Below are 18,088 nucleotides of genomic sequence, written 5' to 3' on the forward strand. Positions count from 1 at the left end.
CCCACGTGACAAAGTACGCAAATACGCTAACTGTTTTCTCGGTAATTTGGTATTAGGGACTTCCAACAAACCTTTACCGTGTTCCGCGTACCGTTCTACCGGAGCCTTTGAAGCATATGCTTATAAGGGGCGGCGAAGAAAAGCTCACCGGAGAAAAGCTCACCGGAGAAAAGCTCACCGAAGATAAGCTCACCGGAGATAAGCTCACCGGAGAGAAGCTCACCGCAAAACCGGCAGATGCGGAGAGAAGCTCATCGGCCTTTGAACGGATGCGGAGAAAAGCTCACCAATCTTTGTTTTTTTTTTGTTTTTTTAACTTCGCGGATTCTGCGTCAAACGTTGCAATTTAACATAATTTACACTCGTCATTTATTCATTACAATATCGCTTATAAGCTCGCGCCCGGGTGATACCGTGACCGCTGGACGCGCGCTTGAAAGCATGCTTCAAAGTTCAAAGGTTCCAGTAGTGCGGTACATGGAACACGACCATGGTTTGCTAAAAGGCCCTTGTATTAGATAGACAAGGTGAACGAAGTTAAGCCTGAGAGGGACAGTGCATTGTAACTGAAACATATATAAAAGTATATTTACCACAATCCTTGAAAGCCACCAGATCCCCAACAACGAATCCAGCGCACACCACCACAGCGAGAGCCAACACCACGGAGCTTGCCATCGCGAAACTACCGGTCTTGAGACTTGAGAGTTCCACACAGAAGCACTGCTCGCCCTGAGAACCAGAAACTCCCTTCCCGCCACCCTTTTTCTTTCATTTTTTCCCCCCTGGGGGAAGGACACGATTACTTTTTTTTTTTTTTTTTTCCCCTCTTCGTTGACACTGTTCGTATTTCTTGGTGCACGTCCCTACCTGAAACCATTGTGGAGAACCCCGCCTCCAAGAACTACAATGGCATATATGAGAGTGAGAGAGAAAGACCGGGACTGTAGAATAGTTTTACAATACACGCTGTTCACAATACGTGAGGTTCCTCTGTTCAAATTTGAACACGTGTGTGAGAGTATTCGAAATTATTATAATTTGACCGACCGGAACGGTGGGCTTTGTAGTCGACTGAGGGGTGGATTTACCTGAACGGGGGAAAGTGGGTTCGATGGCTTCAATGGTACGGCGGCCACATACGGCCTTTGACCTGTTTGACCTTCGTAGCTGTGGTACGCACATAGAAACTATCGGGACACAAGCCTTCGCCCTCTCTCCAAATTGCTCCGCCCGGTTCGGGATAATTCACGAAGAGATAATCTCCTGGTCACAGCTAGGGGATTTAATTAAACGTAAACAGGAAACGTGATGACCTCGAAGGGCAGGTAAAACTGAATACCCCAAAAAAAAAAAAAAAACCTTTCGCCCCCCCCCCCCCCCTTTCCTTTTTTTTTTGGGGGGGGGGGGGGAGGGTGGCATTGGTGGAACGTAATTTACTGAACATGAATAAACTTCAGCTGAGACTGAATGTATGGGCACAAATGAGCTGATGAATATTAAGCATGACCAAAACCTACCTAAAAGTTGATACCATTTAACATAACTGTCGTTTTTACCCGCAATACAGTCTTCTTTTTTTTTTTTTTTTTTTGCCATGTTTCAGTTGCGAGTTAGCGCTGTGTCTTGACGAAATACTTTTCACTTTGCGTCTTCGCTTTTTTTTATTTTTTATTTACCATAATGAGAATAATAATGCTTTTATTTTCCATCCGAGCAATGTGGGAGGTTGGGAAAAAAAAGCTGAATAAATCATTAATTAAATAGTTTAATTCTCATTAAATTATTCATAAACTTTAGAAAGCATTTGTGATGTTGCTCGCATTAGCGGCGTAGACTTCCCATTTTCCCGGGGGGGGGGGGGGGGGGGGGGTGGAGGCTGAGAAGTTCTCCGGAAGTGCTTTGCGCCCCCCCCCCCCCCCCCCTCCCCCCCGGAAGAGCGCTGGGATTCTATTTCCCATGTATTTTGTCAATAAAGGCAACGAGTGCATTATTTTGTTTACATGCAACTACTAGAAACCCGTTACATGGCACGTACACAGCGTCTCGGCAAGGATCATGGCCCGGGGGGGAGGGGGGGGGGGGCACGAGCCCCGATGCCCCCCTGCGTAGTCGACGCCTATGGCTCGCGTGGACTACCTTCTTCGAATAGTAATATTTCGATTGAGTGCGTAAGACGTAGGCTAGTCAAACGATGCAAAGACTTCCTCAATAAATGCTGTCTCGGCTTTCACAAATTTAATCGCAATCCGTAATAAAAAAAAAAAAAAAAAAAAAAAAAAAAAAAAACGCATTCAATTGAAACCGAAACAAATGCTCAAGGAGTAAACATGGCGGACAGCGCCTTAGAAAAAGTGACGCAACCTCATGGACGCCCTTTGAGAGTTGACCGTGCTCTACGAGCGCTCGCGCTTGGAAGCTACCCATCAAAAAGCTCCTGGCGCATGCGCAAAATCACATTAACCCGATTCATCCCTCGCCCCCCGGCCGGGTTCATAGACACGCTCCTTTCCCGGCCTGAACCATGGATCGCGGTGAGTTGCTGCGTTTTGCGTTTGAATACTATACTTTGACAGGACTGTCTTAGCAGGACAAAGAACTCGCACTGAATGTCACCCGCCCTTTCCTTTTTGTTAAACGGCGCGTCGGACTATTTCGGCGACTTATATCTTCTGCTTTTATTCTTTCCAACTACGGCCTGGTCGGCCCTGCTTTGTAATTTGATCGGTTCCTGCGCCGGCCCAACAAGTTTTTGGCTGGAGTCGTGGGACGTGTTTGTTTAACTCTCGACCTGCCTTTCGCATTTTTTCTCCCCGTACACTGCGAGGCATCCGCAAAGTTACGTAAACTTAGCCTGAGCGCAAACATGCCGCGCACCACACACACGCACACACACACGCGCGTACAAAAAAGTATGTTTAATTTACAATTTTGTGTTGCTTCTCTGAAAAAAAAAAAAAAAAAAAAAAGAGGTTGTGCGTTTTGTGGTGAATTTTGGTAGCTTTTCTTAGTTCCCGTTCAATGAGCCTCGGAAGGGGCGTTCACCTTATTCACCATTTCACTCAACCTTCGGGTCCTCTCAGTTCAGTAGGTTCCCGCGAATACGGTATCCTACCTGCTTTTTTTATAATACCGCAGTGCCGCTGCAGAGACTGTGCGTGCGCCGAATCATGGTTTTCTTAACGTGACATGCGTGGCTCTCTGCCAGACACGACGTATTTTTGGTTGGCACCCGGTTTTTAATAGAATGGAAGCTCAGGTACGCATCGCCTATTTGTATGCACGCGGTCACGTGTGCATTGTTCTCGAGACAGGGCCGACGGAGCGTCCGGTGACAAGCGCTTCCGATAGATCTTTCAGGCGCGTTTCTTTTCTCAATTTGTTTGGTGGAAGGTGCGGAGGCTATGAAGAGGGTTCGTCCTGAGACTCCATTTTCACTTGCCCAAGCATGTTGTTAGATTGATTAACACCGCTTGCGTTTTGACGGACACAATGGTGCGACTTAATCTCGGAATATTGGGCGTCTGCTTTACTCTGTTTCAAACTTAACCTGGACCGCAGCGGATCCTCCGAGCCAATCAAGAGTTAAAAGCATGTCACGTGGCCTTCCTGTTGGGCGCAGTTGTGGCAGTTGTGGTGAAGCGACGCCCGGTGCGTGACGTCACTTGACGCTGTCTCGGCGTTGGATTGGCTTCGATAGCTCGTGGGGTCCGCTGCGGTCCAGTCTTAACCGCAATCTCGTAGCAGACGATTTTAACGTGGGGAGGCCAACGACAAAGCGTCGTTATCGAAAATCCACTCAAGGACGAACGGCAACATTTTTTTTTTCGACTGTTTTGCTGTTGTCATTGAAGATTGTAGTGGCTATTTGTATACTGCAAATGAGCGAATATACCATATGCGTTGTCGGGGGTATCGGTACAGTGTAGCATCGGTATGCCTTGCATGCCATTACGATTTTTTTTCTTCTAGCCGTACAATAGTTGTTTGGAAATTTTTATGCTGGCTGTTTAAAGCCGGAAAATGCGTCGCTTTGTCCGTTCTTGTGTTTATACTTTCATCATTGTCTCTCTCCAATTAAATTTACGAGTTCATGAATTGCTTACTGTAGTGCTTAAATCTGGTGTGCGAGCTCGTGTGCATACCAATGCATGATTGTTCATGAACGCTTTACGCTCTTGTAAGGAATCGAAAATGTCTGTAGCTATTCATCTCCCCTCCCGCCTGCTATTTTTAGCTTCTCCTCCCGTCGGTTCTGAATGGGGGACTTGTAATAGAATAAATGCCAGGCCTCCAGGCCTCGCCGTCTCTAGTCGCTGATCCTCTTCTCTGACCTATTTCAAGGTCCCTTAGAAAAGTATTTTGCGAAAATATTTCTCAAATTAGAGGTTTTAACAACTTTTTTTTTTCTTTTTGTGATAACATTTTTGTTGGGCTGTTGCCGCTGTTGCCGTTCGTTGAATCAGCGTTGAATGTATCAAGATGGCCGCGATCAATCTTTTTTGGTGTTTCGATTTTGTCATTCTGGTTATTTTTTATTTTACTTTTTTGTTTTTAGATTCCAAAGTTTAGCTGAAATAAACAATATTTTTTGTTCGCAAATATTTTCCCAACTATATGCAACATAGTCAAAACCAACGTTGGTCGAAACTTTCTGAAACGAATGCCCATTGGTTTTGCAATTTTGATAACTCCGGTCAGTTCCGCCAGGGCGATAGAAAAACTTCATAAATTCCCCCAAAATTCGCCATACATTTACCACCCGTCTTTCGTAGCTTATTTCGCTTGTGTATCTGTGCCTTGGTGGAACTTACTGTATTCACCTACTTTCCCAGCGCGACCGCAAAGCGTACGCCATGTCACGTTATACCGCTCATCGAAGGGACCAACAAATACGACCTTCTCGGCTGTGAACGACCTTGGCGGTCAAATCGCCCCATCCTGCGCTTCCGCTTCACGGCAGTGCAGCTGTTTGACACGCCCACTCCGCGTTATCTGCGGTTGCGTCGAATAGTATACGTCGTATACGTTACCGGTAGCTGAACTTTTTCGAAACGCCCACGACTCAATTTTACATGGAGGCGCTAGACATTAGCGGCGACTTGTCTTCGTGTACCCACTGTCCGCGGATGACGTTCGACAGCGCTTTGTACGGGCGAGACACGGAGTTTGAAGCCGGTAAGCGCTGTTCGGGGTGTGAAGGCCGATTCAGACACTTGAGTTTTAATGCGTTTGACTGCGTTGCGTCGAGAACCGAAAGCGAGTCGCCGGCACATCTGTGCTCTTTATGAAGCGTGGAATCCAATTCAAGAAATCGTTTGGCACGCGATATAAGCAGCAGGGATGTGGTTTCTCGCAGCCGCAACGCAGTCAAACGCGACTTTTTGAACCAGCAGACTGAGCTGACCGCAGTCGACCTGTCAAGCCACGCTAGTGACAGCATGCCGGAGCGCACTTCCCACTTCGCACGCTGTGACAGCTGCTTTACGCTAAGAGAACGTTAGCTAGACACTCCGGAATCGGATTTAAAAAAAAAAAAAAAAAAATAAAAACGTGTTTTTATTTTTGCTTTTAAAGATCACAATAGGCTTGTCGTAACTACTGTACCTTCATTCGGGGTTACTGTCATTCCCACATAGCCGTAGTGTTTTAGCGTAGTGAAACTCTAGAAAGAACATATTAATCTAGCTAATCCGTGGCAGGTGTAAGCTGTATTTTAGAAAATAGACTATAACAAGGGCTAGCAAAATAAGCCAGTGCCATCTTGAATCTTTCTAGAGTTTCACCCAGCTAGAGAAACTATTAATGCTGGTGCCAACTGCTGTATTTTGCCCAATTCTTTCGCAGTTACCGACGAGGCATTTGTTACCTTGGCGACTGATGACACCTATTCCCTGGGAGCCCTTGTGCTTGCGCACTCCCTCAAGAGGGTGCACACGTCCAGGCAACTTGTCATCCTGGTCACAAGCACAGTCACCACACACATGAGGTAGGATGCATTTATGTGACATCTTCCAGTATGCATGTTTGTGCCTGTGTCAGTTTAGTAGCCACTTTAAAGTGCCGGGCTTCACAAAATGTCAAGGTGCACCTCTGTGGGCTCCTTATGCCATTTTTGAAGCAGTTTTATCTGGAGGTAATTATCGGAGAATCAGTGAACCGGATTATACTTCGGTACAATGGACCTTCTGCAGAAACATCGGTTCGAGAGTAACTGGTTCCAGTACCCTCTCTCTCTTCCTTCTGGCCGAGCAGAGAGGGAAGATGGTTTTGTTGTGTCGACTTCAGGGCGGAAGATTATGCACGATGGGGACAAAGGCGAGTTTGGGGGAGCCGTATCTAGGTCACAGCGTCTCAATGGGTGAACAGGATGTAGCTGACGTTTTGGGAGTGCAACGGGTGGGAGAGGCCTCGCGCGCGCGTTGTTTTCTCACCACTTAGCCTCGAACCCAGTCGCGTGTCTAGGTGGCAGCACATATTCGCCAAGAGGTCCATTTCGATGACAGTTACGGGTCAGCGGTTTCTATTGCTGGTTGGCTACTTTGTTGCAATTCCTTGCGCATTGAATTCTCTTTAAAGGAGCTGACATGGGCTGTGTGCTTTTTACTTTTCTGCTCTTCCTTCTCCTTTTCCAACCTCTTTAGGCTCCTCTCTGAAGAGTGTGATAACCCCTCCTCTACCAACAAAGAAAGTGTTGACTATGTTGATTGTGCATCTTCAAAAGATTACTTGCACAAGACGACCAATAAGTGCAAAATTGATTGAAGCAGGCAGGGCTTGCTTTTGAATTATGATTATCTTAAAGGCCGGTTCACACATTCACCAAAATGCTACCACAGTGCTATTAATCTGTTTGAATAAGCGCTGACCTTGCTGATGCAGTGTTAACTTCGTGCCAGTCATGGGTATGTTACAGATAAAATGTAACAGTGTTACAGCTGGTTACTAAGGGACAAAATTAAGGAGACTTTAGTTTTTCAAAATGTTAAGCTAGCAGATTTATCGCTGATGATCCATGAAGATCTCTAAAATTAGCGCGACCACCATAAGGTATGTACAAATTCATTAGCATGCGTTTAGATCTTGGGTATATCAAATCGTGGTGAGAGACGGACGGTCAAATATAATTTTGAATTTTTTCGGTGAGGCGAAATGGGACGGGAGCAGTAAAAATTGTCCAAATTTGAAGTCAATAATAATCAGCGTTGTAGATGTTTTCTGATGAGACTCCGATCCGTGCGTCAGTCGAATCGTTTTCCACTGCAAGCGCACAATCTTTCATAACACGCAAAGCTTCTCTCGAAAACTTGAAAAGCAATGTTGCGGCATCATTCCTTTGTCAAACCTGCTGAACACGGCAGTGGTGCAAAAGCACTGATTGAGGTACAAACGACCACTGCGTGTAGGATTCCAAACGGCTGCTGCGATTTTGTCTCCACCGCTTCCTAAACAGATTAGACATGTTTGCGCACAACCATCTTGCCACCCCCAACTAGAAGAGACCACCCGGAAATTCCACGACATGAATATCTATAAATCGACTGATGCCAAGTGTATCTAGTCCCGGCTAAAGGCGATCTTTCAATTTCAAGCAAACGCACAAACAAGCAGAACCTCGGACATTTCGAGCGCATACTCTTTCTCAAGTGACAGGACCCAAGAAACAGCAATGGGGGTCAAGCAGGACAGTAAATGGGCCTAAAGTCGAAACCCTGCAAGAGTGCATCTGGGAGTTGGGCGATTCAATTTAGAGGGGAAGGAAACTTGTCAGTTGCGGCAAAAAGACGAGCTTCAGAAAATCGTTTGTTCTGTAAGCCTGTGGGCGTTTGGGGCAACAATCACCAAAAACTGTCCTCCGTGAACAGCATTCGCTCCCTCTGCCGGATGAAGGAAAGAGAAACTCTTCAGAGATGTCGTGCTTTGTTATATCCGCATGCGCTGTGGGCGATGTACAATACATGGCGGGCACGGACACAAGTGTCCCCATCCTCCCAGTTGGCGGGACCAGCTTGTCCAAGCAGGATCACCCAAAATTTTTTTTTTTTTCCTTCATGCTCCAGATGGTTTCTGCAGCAGTTTTTGCTGTGCCTTTCCAGTATCAAGACGTGGGACTTTCTCATGAGTTGCGAGACGATTTGGTGGTCATGTTTGCAATATTTTGGCACATAAATCTGAGAAGTAACTGTAATGACATTACTCATTAGTTACTTTCAAAAAATAGTAACCCTGTTACAGTTACAAGCTATTTTCTCTAAGCAGTAATGAGTTACATTTACAAGTTACTGAGATAAAGTAACTCGTTAATGCCCAAGACTGCTTCATGCTGTATTTACAATATTTATTAATTTTTACATACTGCCACCTCATTTTAGGTCATTGCAGAACTGGGGATACAATAAATCTCAGTAAAAAAAAAAGTCCTAGAAAATATGAATTTTAAACGTCCACACGTTAATACAAAGGTTCGCAATGGCTGATATAAGATCATTGTAAGCAAGCATGCACATAGGCCCGTTGATGTGAAAAAAAGCAATTTTTAAATTAATGTGAAAATGTCACAATGTTTAAATGAGGAATTTGTCTAGTGTGTGAGGCAGTAGAGAAGGAAATGTATTTAGTGTGCTCAATGCCGCAGTCCCCACAAACAATTCTATGTAGCATTTTTCGGCCGCTCCATGGAGCACCGGAAAGAAAGGGACTCTAGTCCCAGAGAGGTCATGGCGGTGGCAGAGAAGAAATGTCTGTCGTAGCTGTTAAAACTAAATGTTACTGCCTTATAGTTAAATCGCGTAGATTAACATCCCTTTTCAAAATAAGGGTCCTGAACAACAGATTTAGTGCTGCTTCAGCACTGCATCAGTGCCAAGTTGCAATGAAGTCAGGGCTACGTAAGCGCTGTTCCTAGTGTTCATTTAGCGCTGCGCTGTATGTCCGACCAACCTTTATAATCGAGATTCGTTTTGTTCTCGCAGGACGTTGCTCTCTCAGGTCTTTGACCTGGTTGAGGAGGTCAATCTTCTGGACAGTCGAGACCCCAGCAACCTGGCGCTGCTCAACCGCCCTGAGCTGGGCGTCACCTTTACTAAGCTGCACTGTTGGAGGCTGGTCCAGTTCAAGAAGTGCGTCTTCATGGACTCGGACACCATGGTAACCCCAAAATATTTACTGAGTTTGTTCTCACCTTGAACGTGGAACAGCACATATGCAGATGCTCCGCTTTCTGACTGACCGGTTTTCATGCAGAATTGAATTGAAGCTAACTCGTATTTCGTAAGTGTTCGTTGTTCACCATGGTTTAGCTTAGTGGAAGCTAGAAGAGTTGGCCTAGTCAGCCAGCTGCCAAACTCGTGTGCTACGAACCAACTGTACATGTTTGCACACCTCACATGTTGACAATAGTTGTGCCGTACAATGCACCCTTATTCCAGTTAGTGCATTCTCAGTGTCATTGCAAGAAAGGATGGTTAGGCGGTGCTTCAAAAAGACGTTGTGGCTCTTGCCAGGAAGATGGATATTTAACTTGAGCGTTGGATGTGTTTCTTGTAAAATAAAATTCTGCATATGGTGGTTTGATGGCTAGATTTACAACTGGAACTTTTTGCACGTACATGCTCAGCACCCACCGTTCCTCCTTGCTAGAGAAAAAGTTTGATATTCTTGAGGTATTGCAGATTTCTATTTGATTTCACAAATTTTTATTTAATTCAACAAATTGTTATTTCAATTCACAAATTTCTGTTTGGCTTTGACAAGTTTTCTTGATTTAACAAATATTGCAGCTCCTACGTAGATTTGCACGACAGCCTCTGGGGCATTGTGGTTCCATATCGGCTTTTGGAGCTCAAAATGGAGGGTTGGAATATGGGGTGGTTTCTTCCTCAAGGAATCTTTAGTTTCATAGCCTCAAATGTAAAACCCCAGTATTCTTTTTTTTTGCATGTTACACATTATGTTTGAGCTTGGTGTTGATGACATGTTTAAGTTGCAAATTTTGGGCAGTGTGCATCTTTAGATGAATAGGCTTTCAAAGTGCAATCATGTATGGCTCTAGTAAGGCAGCACTGTAACAGTTTTTTGCTAGTTTTTGATTTTTAAAAGTGAGAAGTCCTATGGTACAAGTGAATAATTTACCATTAAAACAGTGGTTCTCAAATGGGGGTCCGTTTGAGAACCACTAAACAGACCCCACTTCACGGACCCCTAGAACGCGAATGCGTTCTAGGGGTCCGTGAAGCCCTGCCTCATCAGTCAAGCCTGGCAACAAAAGTTGTCTTTTTTCAGGTCGAGATTAAAGGTTTCAGTTTTCGGGAGAGTTCTCTCGTGTGTATGTCAATAAGAAAGGTCTACTTCACACTATCCCTTTGTTAAAGTCGTTTATTAAACCATTCTTACTTTTAACCTATACGTTTCCTCTCCTCTCGGCACGAACGGGGTCCTCCATTATATCCGCCGATCCGCAAGGGGTCCGAGGAACATCAATAGTTGAGAACTACTGCATTAAGATATAGCACAAATCAAAAGATGTATTAGCCCAAGCAAATAGAATGGAAATAAGATGTGCAACACTCTGTCGAGATTGCTATTTAAGATATTCGAACCTGGAAGAGACTGAAGGGTTGCGATGCAACTTTGCAGGTGCTGCAAAACTGCGACGAACTCTTCTCGAGAGATGAGCTCTCGGCCGTTCCGGATGTTGGCTGGCCAGACTGCTTCAACTCTGGGGTCTTCGTCTACGTCCCTTCGGAAGCTACCTTCAATGCTCTCATTGCATTCGCCGATGAACATGGCAGCTTTGACGGTATGTTGCCCTGTTTCTTGTTTTTTCGCTGGAAGCCTGTTTCGCGTCTCCCTTCCCCTCAAGGAATCTCATTATCAGTAGCCTCAGCAATACAGATCATGTTCCAAGATACTTACAACTTCAGAATCTGTGACCAAGGATGACTTGTGCGGACATATTGTTCTGTATTTGGTAATGCAGATACAAAATGCTTTTGACCGCCTTTACTGTGCTGCACATACCAAGCTGCATCACTCGGTGACAGTCTCGTAGTGCATTTCCGGACCTCTTCTAGTGATTGCTTTAGAATGTGCGTTAATCACCTAATTTTGGCAGAGCTTTGGCCAGTTGTAGTCACCTTTTTTCTCGGTTACAGGCGGAGATCAGGGGCTGCTGAACCAGTACTTCAGCGACTGGTCAACAAAGGACATCAACCGCCATCTGTCGTTTATTTATAACATGAATGCAAATGTCGCCTATACATACCTTCCAGCGTACAGACAGTAAGTTGCTTCTTTCATTGGCTGCTCACCCAAGATAACTTTTATTAACTTCACTGCCTTCTACACGAATGAGTGCCTTGCAACCATATTTAAAGGGCAACTCCGCTCGATTTCGAGATAATGAGTGATTTTGCATTAAAACGCCCTAATAAAAGTCACTACGTCATTTGCTTCCCAAAAAATAGGATATATATTTTTAAATCTAATTTTAAACATAAGAGGAAATCGAAACCGAAACTTCGGCTCCGTCCGGCAACATTGGCCTCGGGCCACCAACAACATGGCCATCACGTGGTACGATATGTCACGTAATCCTCTATGCAATGATGGGGGGGATTGGGGTGAGCGTGCGCCGCAAGTGTCGTCTGCACCCTTCGCCACGTTTTGGTGTTTAAGACATTGGACGACGTCTGCACAACTGTGGCATATGTCTGCGCATGTATTGTCCGTAGTGTGTACGAAACTCCGAGACAATAATCACAAACGGTGAGACGACGGTGGTTGTGACGCGAGAGACTGCGGTAACGGCAGAACCACAGCGGGTCGGTCGTACAGCTCCCAAGAGGCGCACTGCGCAGGCGCGTAGTTTGTCGCGAAGTGGGGAGGAATAAAAGAATAACAATAATCCACTCCGATGTTAACAAAAATTGCTTTAAAAGAACAAGAGATTTAGGTTGGACCGGTGACAGGCGATAGGTCCACGCCAATCACGTGGGCACTGCTGAGAGCCGAGAGGAAACATTGCTTACGTTGGTCCGCTACGCTCGCACAGAGGAGTAAAAACAAGCAATAGGGGGCAATGGTGATAACGTTTAGCTCGATGTTGGCTACGTCCACGCTGTAGCCTTGTCTGCGCTTTTGGTTGCACCTGAGTGCCCGCTCGAGTCAGCCGATTTCGGCAACTTGGCGAGTTGCAAAGGTGTGCTGGGTCGTTTAAGAAACATTTAAACAAAACTGCGTCGTAATATTTGTGTGGTCTTCCTAGGCGATACTGAAAAGGACTGCATTGTTTTTTTAAAACAAAATATGAAGTGGAGTTGCCCTTTAACTGGGCGTTCTTATAGGTTCTTTAAAATTTGTTTGCACGAAAACCCCTTCAGTGGATGGCAGAAGAGGCCAATTTTATCCTGCTTAATTGTCGCTTTAATGAATTTCGTCTTTGCGATTTCTTCAGGTTCAGCAAGGATGTGAAGGTAGTGCACTTCCTGGGGAGCCTGAAGCCCTGGCACCATTCGTTCAGCCTGATCACGGGCCAGGTGGAGACTCGTGGGGAAACCCAGCACATGCACGGTCACCTGCAGTTCTGGTGGGAGCTCTTCATGACTAACGTCCAGCCAAACCTCTTCCCCGAATGCGTGAGTGGCACATCAGTCTCATAGTAGTTGGCACCAAATTGCCCTCTAGATGACCGATAGCTTTTCCAGTGTTTGTTTGGGAGAGAAGTTGGCTAATGTTTTCCGGTGTTTATTTCTTCTTCAGATATCTGTATTTCGGCATTTTGTTTGGTTGGATGCTAACCTCTGTAATAATTTGTAAAAAAAAAAGTTAAATCTAAGAGGGTGTTTCGACCAAAACCACTTTATTGGGGCCGATAATTTCCAGAAATGTACTTTTCATTCAATTGGTGTGAAATTTGCAGGTTGTTTTTGTAGCTTATAGAAGGAAAGCGGTGCAAAGTTTGAGCCCTGTGAACCAATTTTATGACTTGCTATATACCCTCAGAACGAAGTAAGGCATGGCGTGGCATGGAATCTGCTCAATGAATCTATCGTTAAGAAGCGGTGTTGCGTTTTTCAACGCTATTTCGCAAATATTGCATTCTACCAGCCTTGGTGGAAGTTGACGATTGCAAAAACATACTAATTAGCATCATGATTAACCAAAATTTACTATTTTTTTTTTAATTCGGGAAAATAAACATATGGTTCTACTAAGAAACCTGCTAAGCATCATCAAAAGCCACCAAGTCAACTCCGTTTAAAGACAGGCAGAAGCAGCATTTTACGGCATTTCATAAAAACTCTAGGTTTCAGTTTCTTATCGGAGTGCATCTCAGTGCCTGCGGTCCTGCTCCCTAGTGGCTGAGGTGCTCCACACATCTGCGCCATAGTTCCCTCCATCCTATGAGAGGGGCAAGGCGGTGGCTTCGCAATCACTTCATTACATGTTCACATATTTTCTTGCCAGAACCTTCGGGACCGGCGATTTCCTAAAATCGTGCATTGTTATTTATGGCCCCAGTAATGGAGTTGATGATGATGCTTGTGGTGCACTTGCGGACCCTGACTTGGTGTTTTGTTTGCCTGTTTGACAGGCGGGGCTTGCTGGGGAGATGTCCAAGCTAACCATCAAGACGGCTGAGGAACTGCGGCAGAGCCCAACGGAGCAGGCGATGTACGGCGGCTCGGAGGCAAGACAGTTTGCCTGGGAACGCGGACAAATTGACTACCTGGGTGCCGATGCCTTTGAGAACATCCAGAAAAAACTGGACACCGCCATTACCCCGCCCTCGGAGCCCGTCACGACGCAAGCGCACCCAGAACAGGCTTCCAAGACAAAAGGCGCTCAACCCAAGCAACAAAAAGGGGTTCAGAAATGAGCTAACCGTAACGAAAGAACTGCCGAAACGAGCCGAAACTGATGACGTAGTATACATTGTTTGCGCCAAGCCGAAGCTTTTTTTTTTTTCTTGAAATCATAGGTTTTTATATTTCCGTTGTGTGCCAAATGATTAACCCTGCGGTGGTTTCTTTCTTCTCTATTGAAGGTGCTGGATTTTTTTTTTTTTCAGGAACCTTTTTTTTTTAGTGTACATATTTTTTTTTCATACACTTACAGTTAGTTTTACTTGTCCCTTGGAAAATTTCTAGACTGCAGTTTTATAGTGCAGTTTATTTTTTCTATAACAGCTTTTTCTGGAGTGGTATATTGCTGTGCTCTTTTTTTTGTGAAACAAAAAAGGAATGCGGCGAAAAGGATGAATATATTATACAACATAAAAAAGTGGCTTCTGTGTTTTCATTTGGTGGGGTTGACATATTTGTTTATTTCGCATAGTCTTCATTTGGGCATTGTCGAGCTGGTTATGGTCAAACCAGGACGACATATCACGATTTCTTGTATGCACAGATTGTATGGTGTATCCTTAAATGGATACACCTTCATACATGGTTGAAGATAAGCAGGTAACTGAGCCATACTGATAGAATGTAATAAAAGTTGCAAAGATACCGAAAGACACTCCTAGCACTGCCAAAGATTCTTTCGGCGGCTTCATAATATTTCATTCGCAATTCATTCATCTGCATATTTCAGATTTCCTCTTTCGAGACCATGCGCAAGTTGCCCCGACATGCGTATGCCGCTCAAGCCTACAAGGACCTGCTTATCTTTTTAAGAAAGGAGGACTTGCAGAACGTTTGTGAACAATGACCAACTGATGACATTATTCCCCCCCCTCATTTTTTTTGAAGCAAACACAATTTATTTTTGCATTTACCCTCTGCCCCTTTAACCTTGTTTGGTTGTCTTTCCCAAAGCCGGGTAGCGACTTGCATCCTTAGAGAAGGCCCACATCTCTCCTGTCATTCCCCTTTCTCTTTACCTGAACACTTAAAGTCAACTCAAAATAAAATCTATTGCACGTCTTATTTTTGTGGCCAACTGGTTCGATGTCCCCAGCTTCAAAGTATGTTCGAAATTGTGGAGACGGTGAAGCAAGAACACATTTTGGTCACATTCACTAGGAAAATTGACTGCTGTTTGCGAGCAGTTATACGTTTGTCATAAACAGAATGATCGGAAGGTTGGGCGAGGGAAAGGAAGCATGAGGAGGGAGAAGCTGATGGAACGCTGAAAAGGAGAGAGGGAACCTCCTCTCTCCAGCATTCAGTCTCCTTCCTCCTCACTGGCCTTCTTTTCCTTTGCCATACCTTCTTCAGTTGCAACGGACTATCTCATTTTCTCTCATTCTCTCTATATGTATATATATATATATTATGGTGTATATACTATTTGAAAGGTGTGATTACTTTGAGTCAAGTAAAAAAAACTGACTGATTATGGATATTAACAGGATATAGGGGTTATTCACTGGATGCCATATTTGAGTGAGGTTCAGAGTGCATGCTTAGAACGAGCTCTTTTGTGGAATTACCCAAGCATCAAGGATAATGCTGGGAATGTAGTTGCACGCGGTGCTCGCGCTCGCCTAATCTGTAAGAGATTCGAAGTAAATTACCAAAATGGGCGTTAATAATTACGTGCGTGTAAGAGACATTTATTTTTAGCTTTTGGTTGAGAACAGTCACTGGTGCAGATCTTGATGGTGTGGAGTGTAGGTTGCAAAGGGACTGAAAGCTTGCCGTCGGTACGCACGTACGTATACATCAGCACGCTGGCCCCGACATCCTCCGATTTTCAAGATGACTTGCTTGGCCTGTCCTGCAGTACCCCTCCGGATGTTCCGGCGTTTTCTTGACTCGGGGTCTGTCCCCACTGCTTGGAAGTTGTCACATGTGACCCCCATCCTAAAGGCAACCCACCTACCCTCTGACAATCCAGACTCCTACCGTCCTGTGGCCTCAACCTCTGTCGCCTGCCGGACACTGGAACGGGTTATCAACAAGCAGCTCCTCTTTCATCTTGATTCCTCAGCACTCCTGAGCCCAGCCCAACATGGTTTCCGGCAAGGCCGCTCCTGTGAAACTGCCCTTGCCTCCCTAGTGCACACTGCGAGTGCCCATCTTGACTCTCGCACACTATACGAGATATAGTTCAAATGGATCTCTTCAAGGCATTTGACCGGATCAACCACCATCTGCTTCTGCAAAAGCTCCATTGGTTGGCATGGACCGGTACCTCTTGAGCTAGCTGTCTAGCTTCGTCACTGGAAGTTTTCAGTCGGTTCGCTTTGCGGAAGCACTATCAGATCCCTGCCTTTTGGCATCTGGTGTACCTCAAGGAAGTGTACTTGGTCCAACCCTTTTCAAAATATTCATAGATGACTTCACGAACCACCTATCCTCCACGCCTTTCCTTTATGCTGATGATCTGGCACTCCTCTACCCCATCAAAACGCCTTTTTCATACACCTCCCTTCAATCCGACTTTGACCATTGTTACCGGTGGTCCTTAGAGAACCTCCTGCCCTTCAATCTATCCAAATGCTGCTTCATGACTGTCACTTCACAAAGACTCTCATCTTCTCAGTCCCACAGTCTCTGCCTTGGTGGTGTCCCTCTTCAGCAGGTTACCAACCTGCACATTTTAGGAATGTGCACGTGGACAGTCAACTCCACTTTGGTGAGCACATTGCACTAACCACTGCTAGAGCTCGTCGCCTACTTGGTTTTGTTGTCTGCGTTACTTGTGGAATGAGCCCTGTGGCTATTTTCAACACCTTTACACTGCCCTCGTCCTCCCCATCCTAGAGTACTGCTCCACAGTTTGGTATCCTCACCAGCCATCCCTGCAATCAAGCCTGGAGGCCGTGCAACGTCGGGCCGCATATATATATATATATATATACGCATATATATATATGTACCAGACCTTGAGATGATGCAGTCTTCTTCACAGGAGACAGCTCGCCTCCATCCGTCTGTTTTGTCTGCTTATGCAGCCCTCCTACTCTGATGTCCCAGACCGCCCTCGTCTCAACCTGCGAACTGGTGCCGTTCAACCCATCCTCGCTCGTACGCTCCGACACCGCGAGTTGTGCCTGCTCGTGCAGCCCACTCCCTGCCATCTAACCGTGAGGACATTAGAGCGCTCCAAAGTGAGGCAACAAGATATGTGTAGCTGCATCAATGACTAAGCGTATCAGTATGCGTGTGTGTTTTGTTATTATTATTATTATTTATTTTTTTTTGCGGGGGGGGGGGGGGGGGGGGGGGTATGAAGGGTCAGTTCTGTGGGCACACATGTTGCGAGGGCTGCGAGTTTTGAGCTCGCACGACATCCACACTCCTCTTCTTTTTAAGTGCAATAAAGTATGAAATATCAAGAATTTTGAAATAACGTTGGTTGGAAATGTAGGCACACGCGCTGCAGGCGCTCGCCTTCTCTGTATAAAAAATTGTAACATAAAAGATTCGTTCTTTATTAACGTGCGTGCTACGCGTGTGGCGTCTGCTCTAGACTGCAGGATTTGGTGCTTGGATAAAGGCCTTTTCAACAGCAAATACCGTGACAACAAAAGTGCGGAGCATCAAAACTTTACTCACTAAGCAAACAAAAGTATTGCCGCCTCTGGGAGGGCTCGAACCTCCAACCTTTCGGTTAACAGCCGAACGCGCTAGCCGATTGCGCCACAAAGGCGACCCTATTGAGGCAATTTGAAAAATAGTGTAGTGACTGAGGTGACTGAGGCCCATATTAGAAAATTGAGGAATACGTTTTATGATTTATTAAACTATGGAATTTATTAACTTCCTCTCACGTTTTTATTAAAACACAAAAGCAAGGAACAGAGTCACGAGACATACGCATAAGACCGCACGAGATCATCTGAGCTCATGAGCTCAATACCATTTTTTTGTTTTCTTTCGAGGCCCCTAGCGGAAGTCACTGGAGTTTCGAGGAATATAATGATGGCCGCGGTTTCGTGGCTTTTCGAGAAGAGGCATCTAAAACGGCCAAGATTAGGACCTCCAGACGTTTATCCCCAAGACCCGAAGCAAAAAGAGGTGATTATGAGCACTTCATCGATCTAACCAAGTCTAACAAGAGTCAATATCTGACACAATGGAACCAGTGTACGATGATACCGCTGGGCCACTTGGCACGGGTGACCGCGGTCGGTAAC

The 18,088-nt window shown here is 45.3% G+C and overlaps 2 protein-coding genes and 1 non-coding gene across 4 annotated transcripts in view; 2 read left to right on the forward strand and 1 right to left on the reverse strand.

Annotated features, from left to right (window-relative positions):
• Window positions 1-2,430: 2,430 nt before the first annotated feature.
• Window positions 2,431-14,068, forward strand: LOC8052738 (glycogenin-1). Of its 2 annotated transcripts, none has more exons than XM_029973063.3 (7): window positions 2,431-2,534; window positions 5,848-5,989; window positions 8,973-9,147; window positions 10,636-10,798; window positions 11,154-11,280; window positions 12,455-12,635; window positions 13,595-14,068. In XM_029973063.3, the coding sequence occupies exons 1-7, from the start codon at window positions 2,525-2,527 to the stop codon at window positions 13,877-13,879; spliced, it is 1,083 nt and encodes a 360-aa protein (XP_029828923.1). In that variant the 5' UTR covers window positions 2,431-2,524; the 3' UTR covers window positions 13,880-14,068. The 2 variants fall into 2 exon arrangements, with proteins under 2 accessions (XP_029828923.1, XP_029828922.1); XM_029973062.4 differs by lacking the exon at window positions 2,431-2,534 and adding an exon at window positions 4,701-5,178.
• A 3,459-nt stretch (window positions 14,069-17,527) lies between these two features.
• Window positions 17,528-17,601, reverse strand: Trnan-guu. The gene has a single exon. It is a non-coding gene; the product is annotated as a tRNA-Asn (tRNA).
• A 269-nt stretch (window positions 17,602-17,870) lies between these two features.
• Window positions 17,871-18,088, forward strand: part of LOC8052741 (mediator of RNA polymerase II transcription subunit 12-like protein) — a 107,386-nt gene continuing 107,168 nt past the window's right edge. Inside the window, exon 1 of the mRNA XM_040222507.3 lies at window positions 17,871-17,969. Coding sequence (XP_040078441.2) covers window positions 17,871-17,969 — 99 coding nt within the window. The remainder of the gene's footprint in view (window positions 17,970-18,088) is intronic.

The sequence above is a fragment of the Ixodes scapularis genome, unplaced genomic scaffold, assembly GCF_016920785.2.
Source record: "Ixodes scapularis isolate PalLabHiFi unplaced genomic scaffold, ASM1692078v2 PGA_scaffold5__190_contigs__length_132052651, whole genome shotgun sequence".
Taxonomy (NCBI): domain Eukaryota; kingdom Metazoa; phylum Arthropoda; class Arachnida; order Ixodida; family Ixodidae; genus Ixodes; species Ixodes scapularis.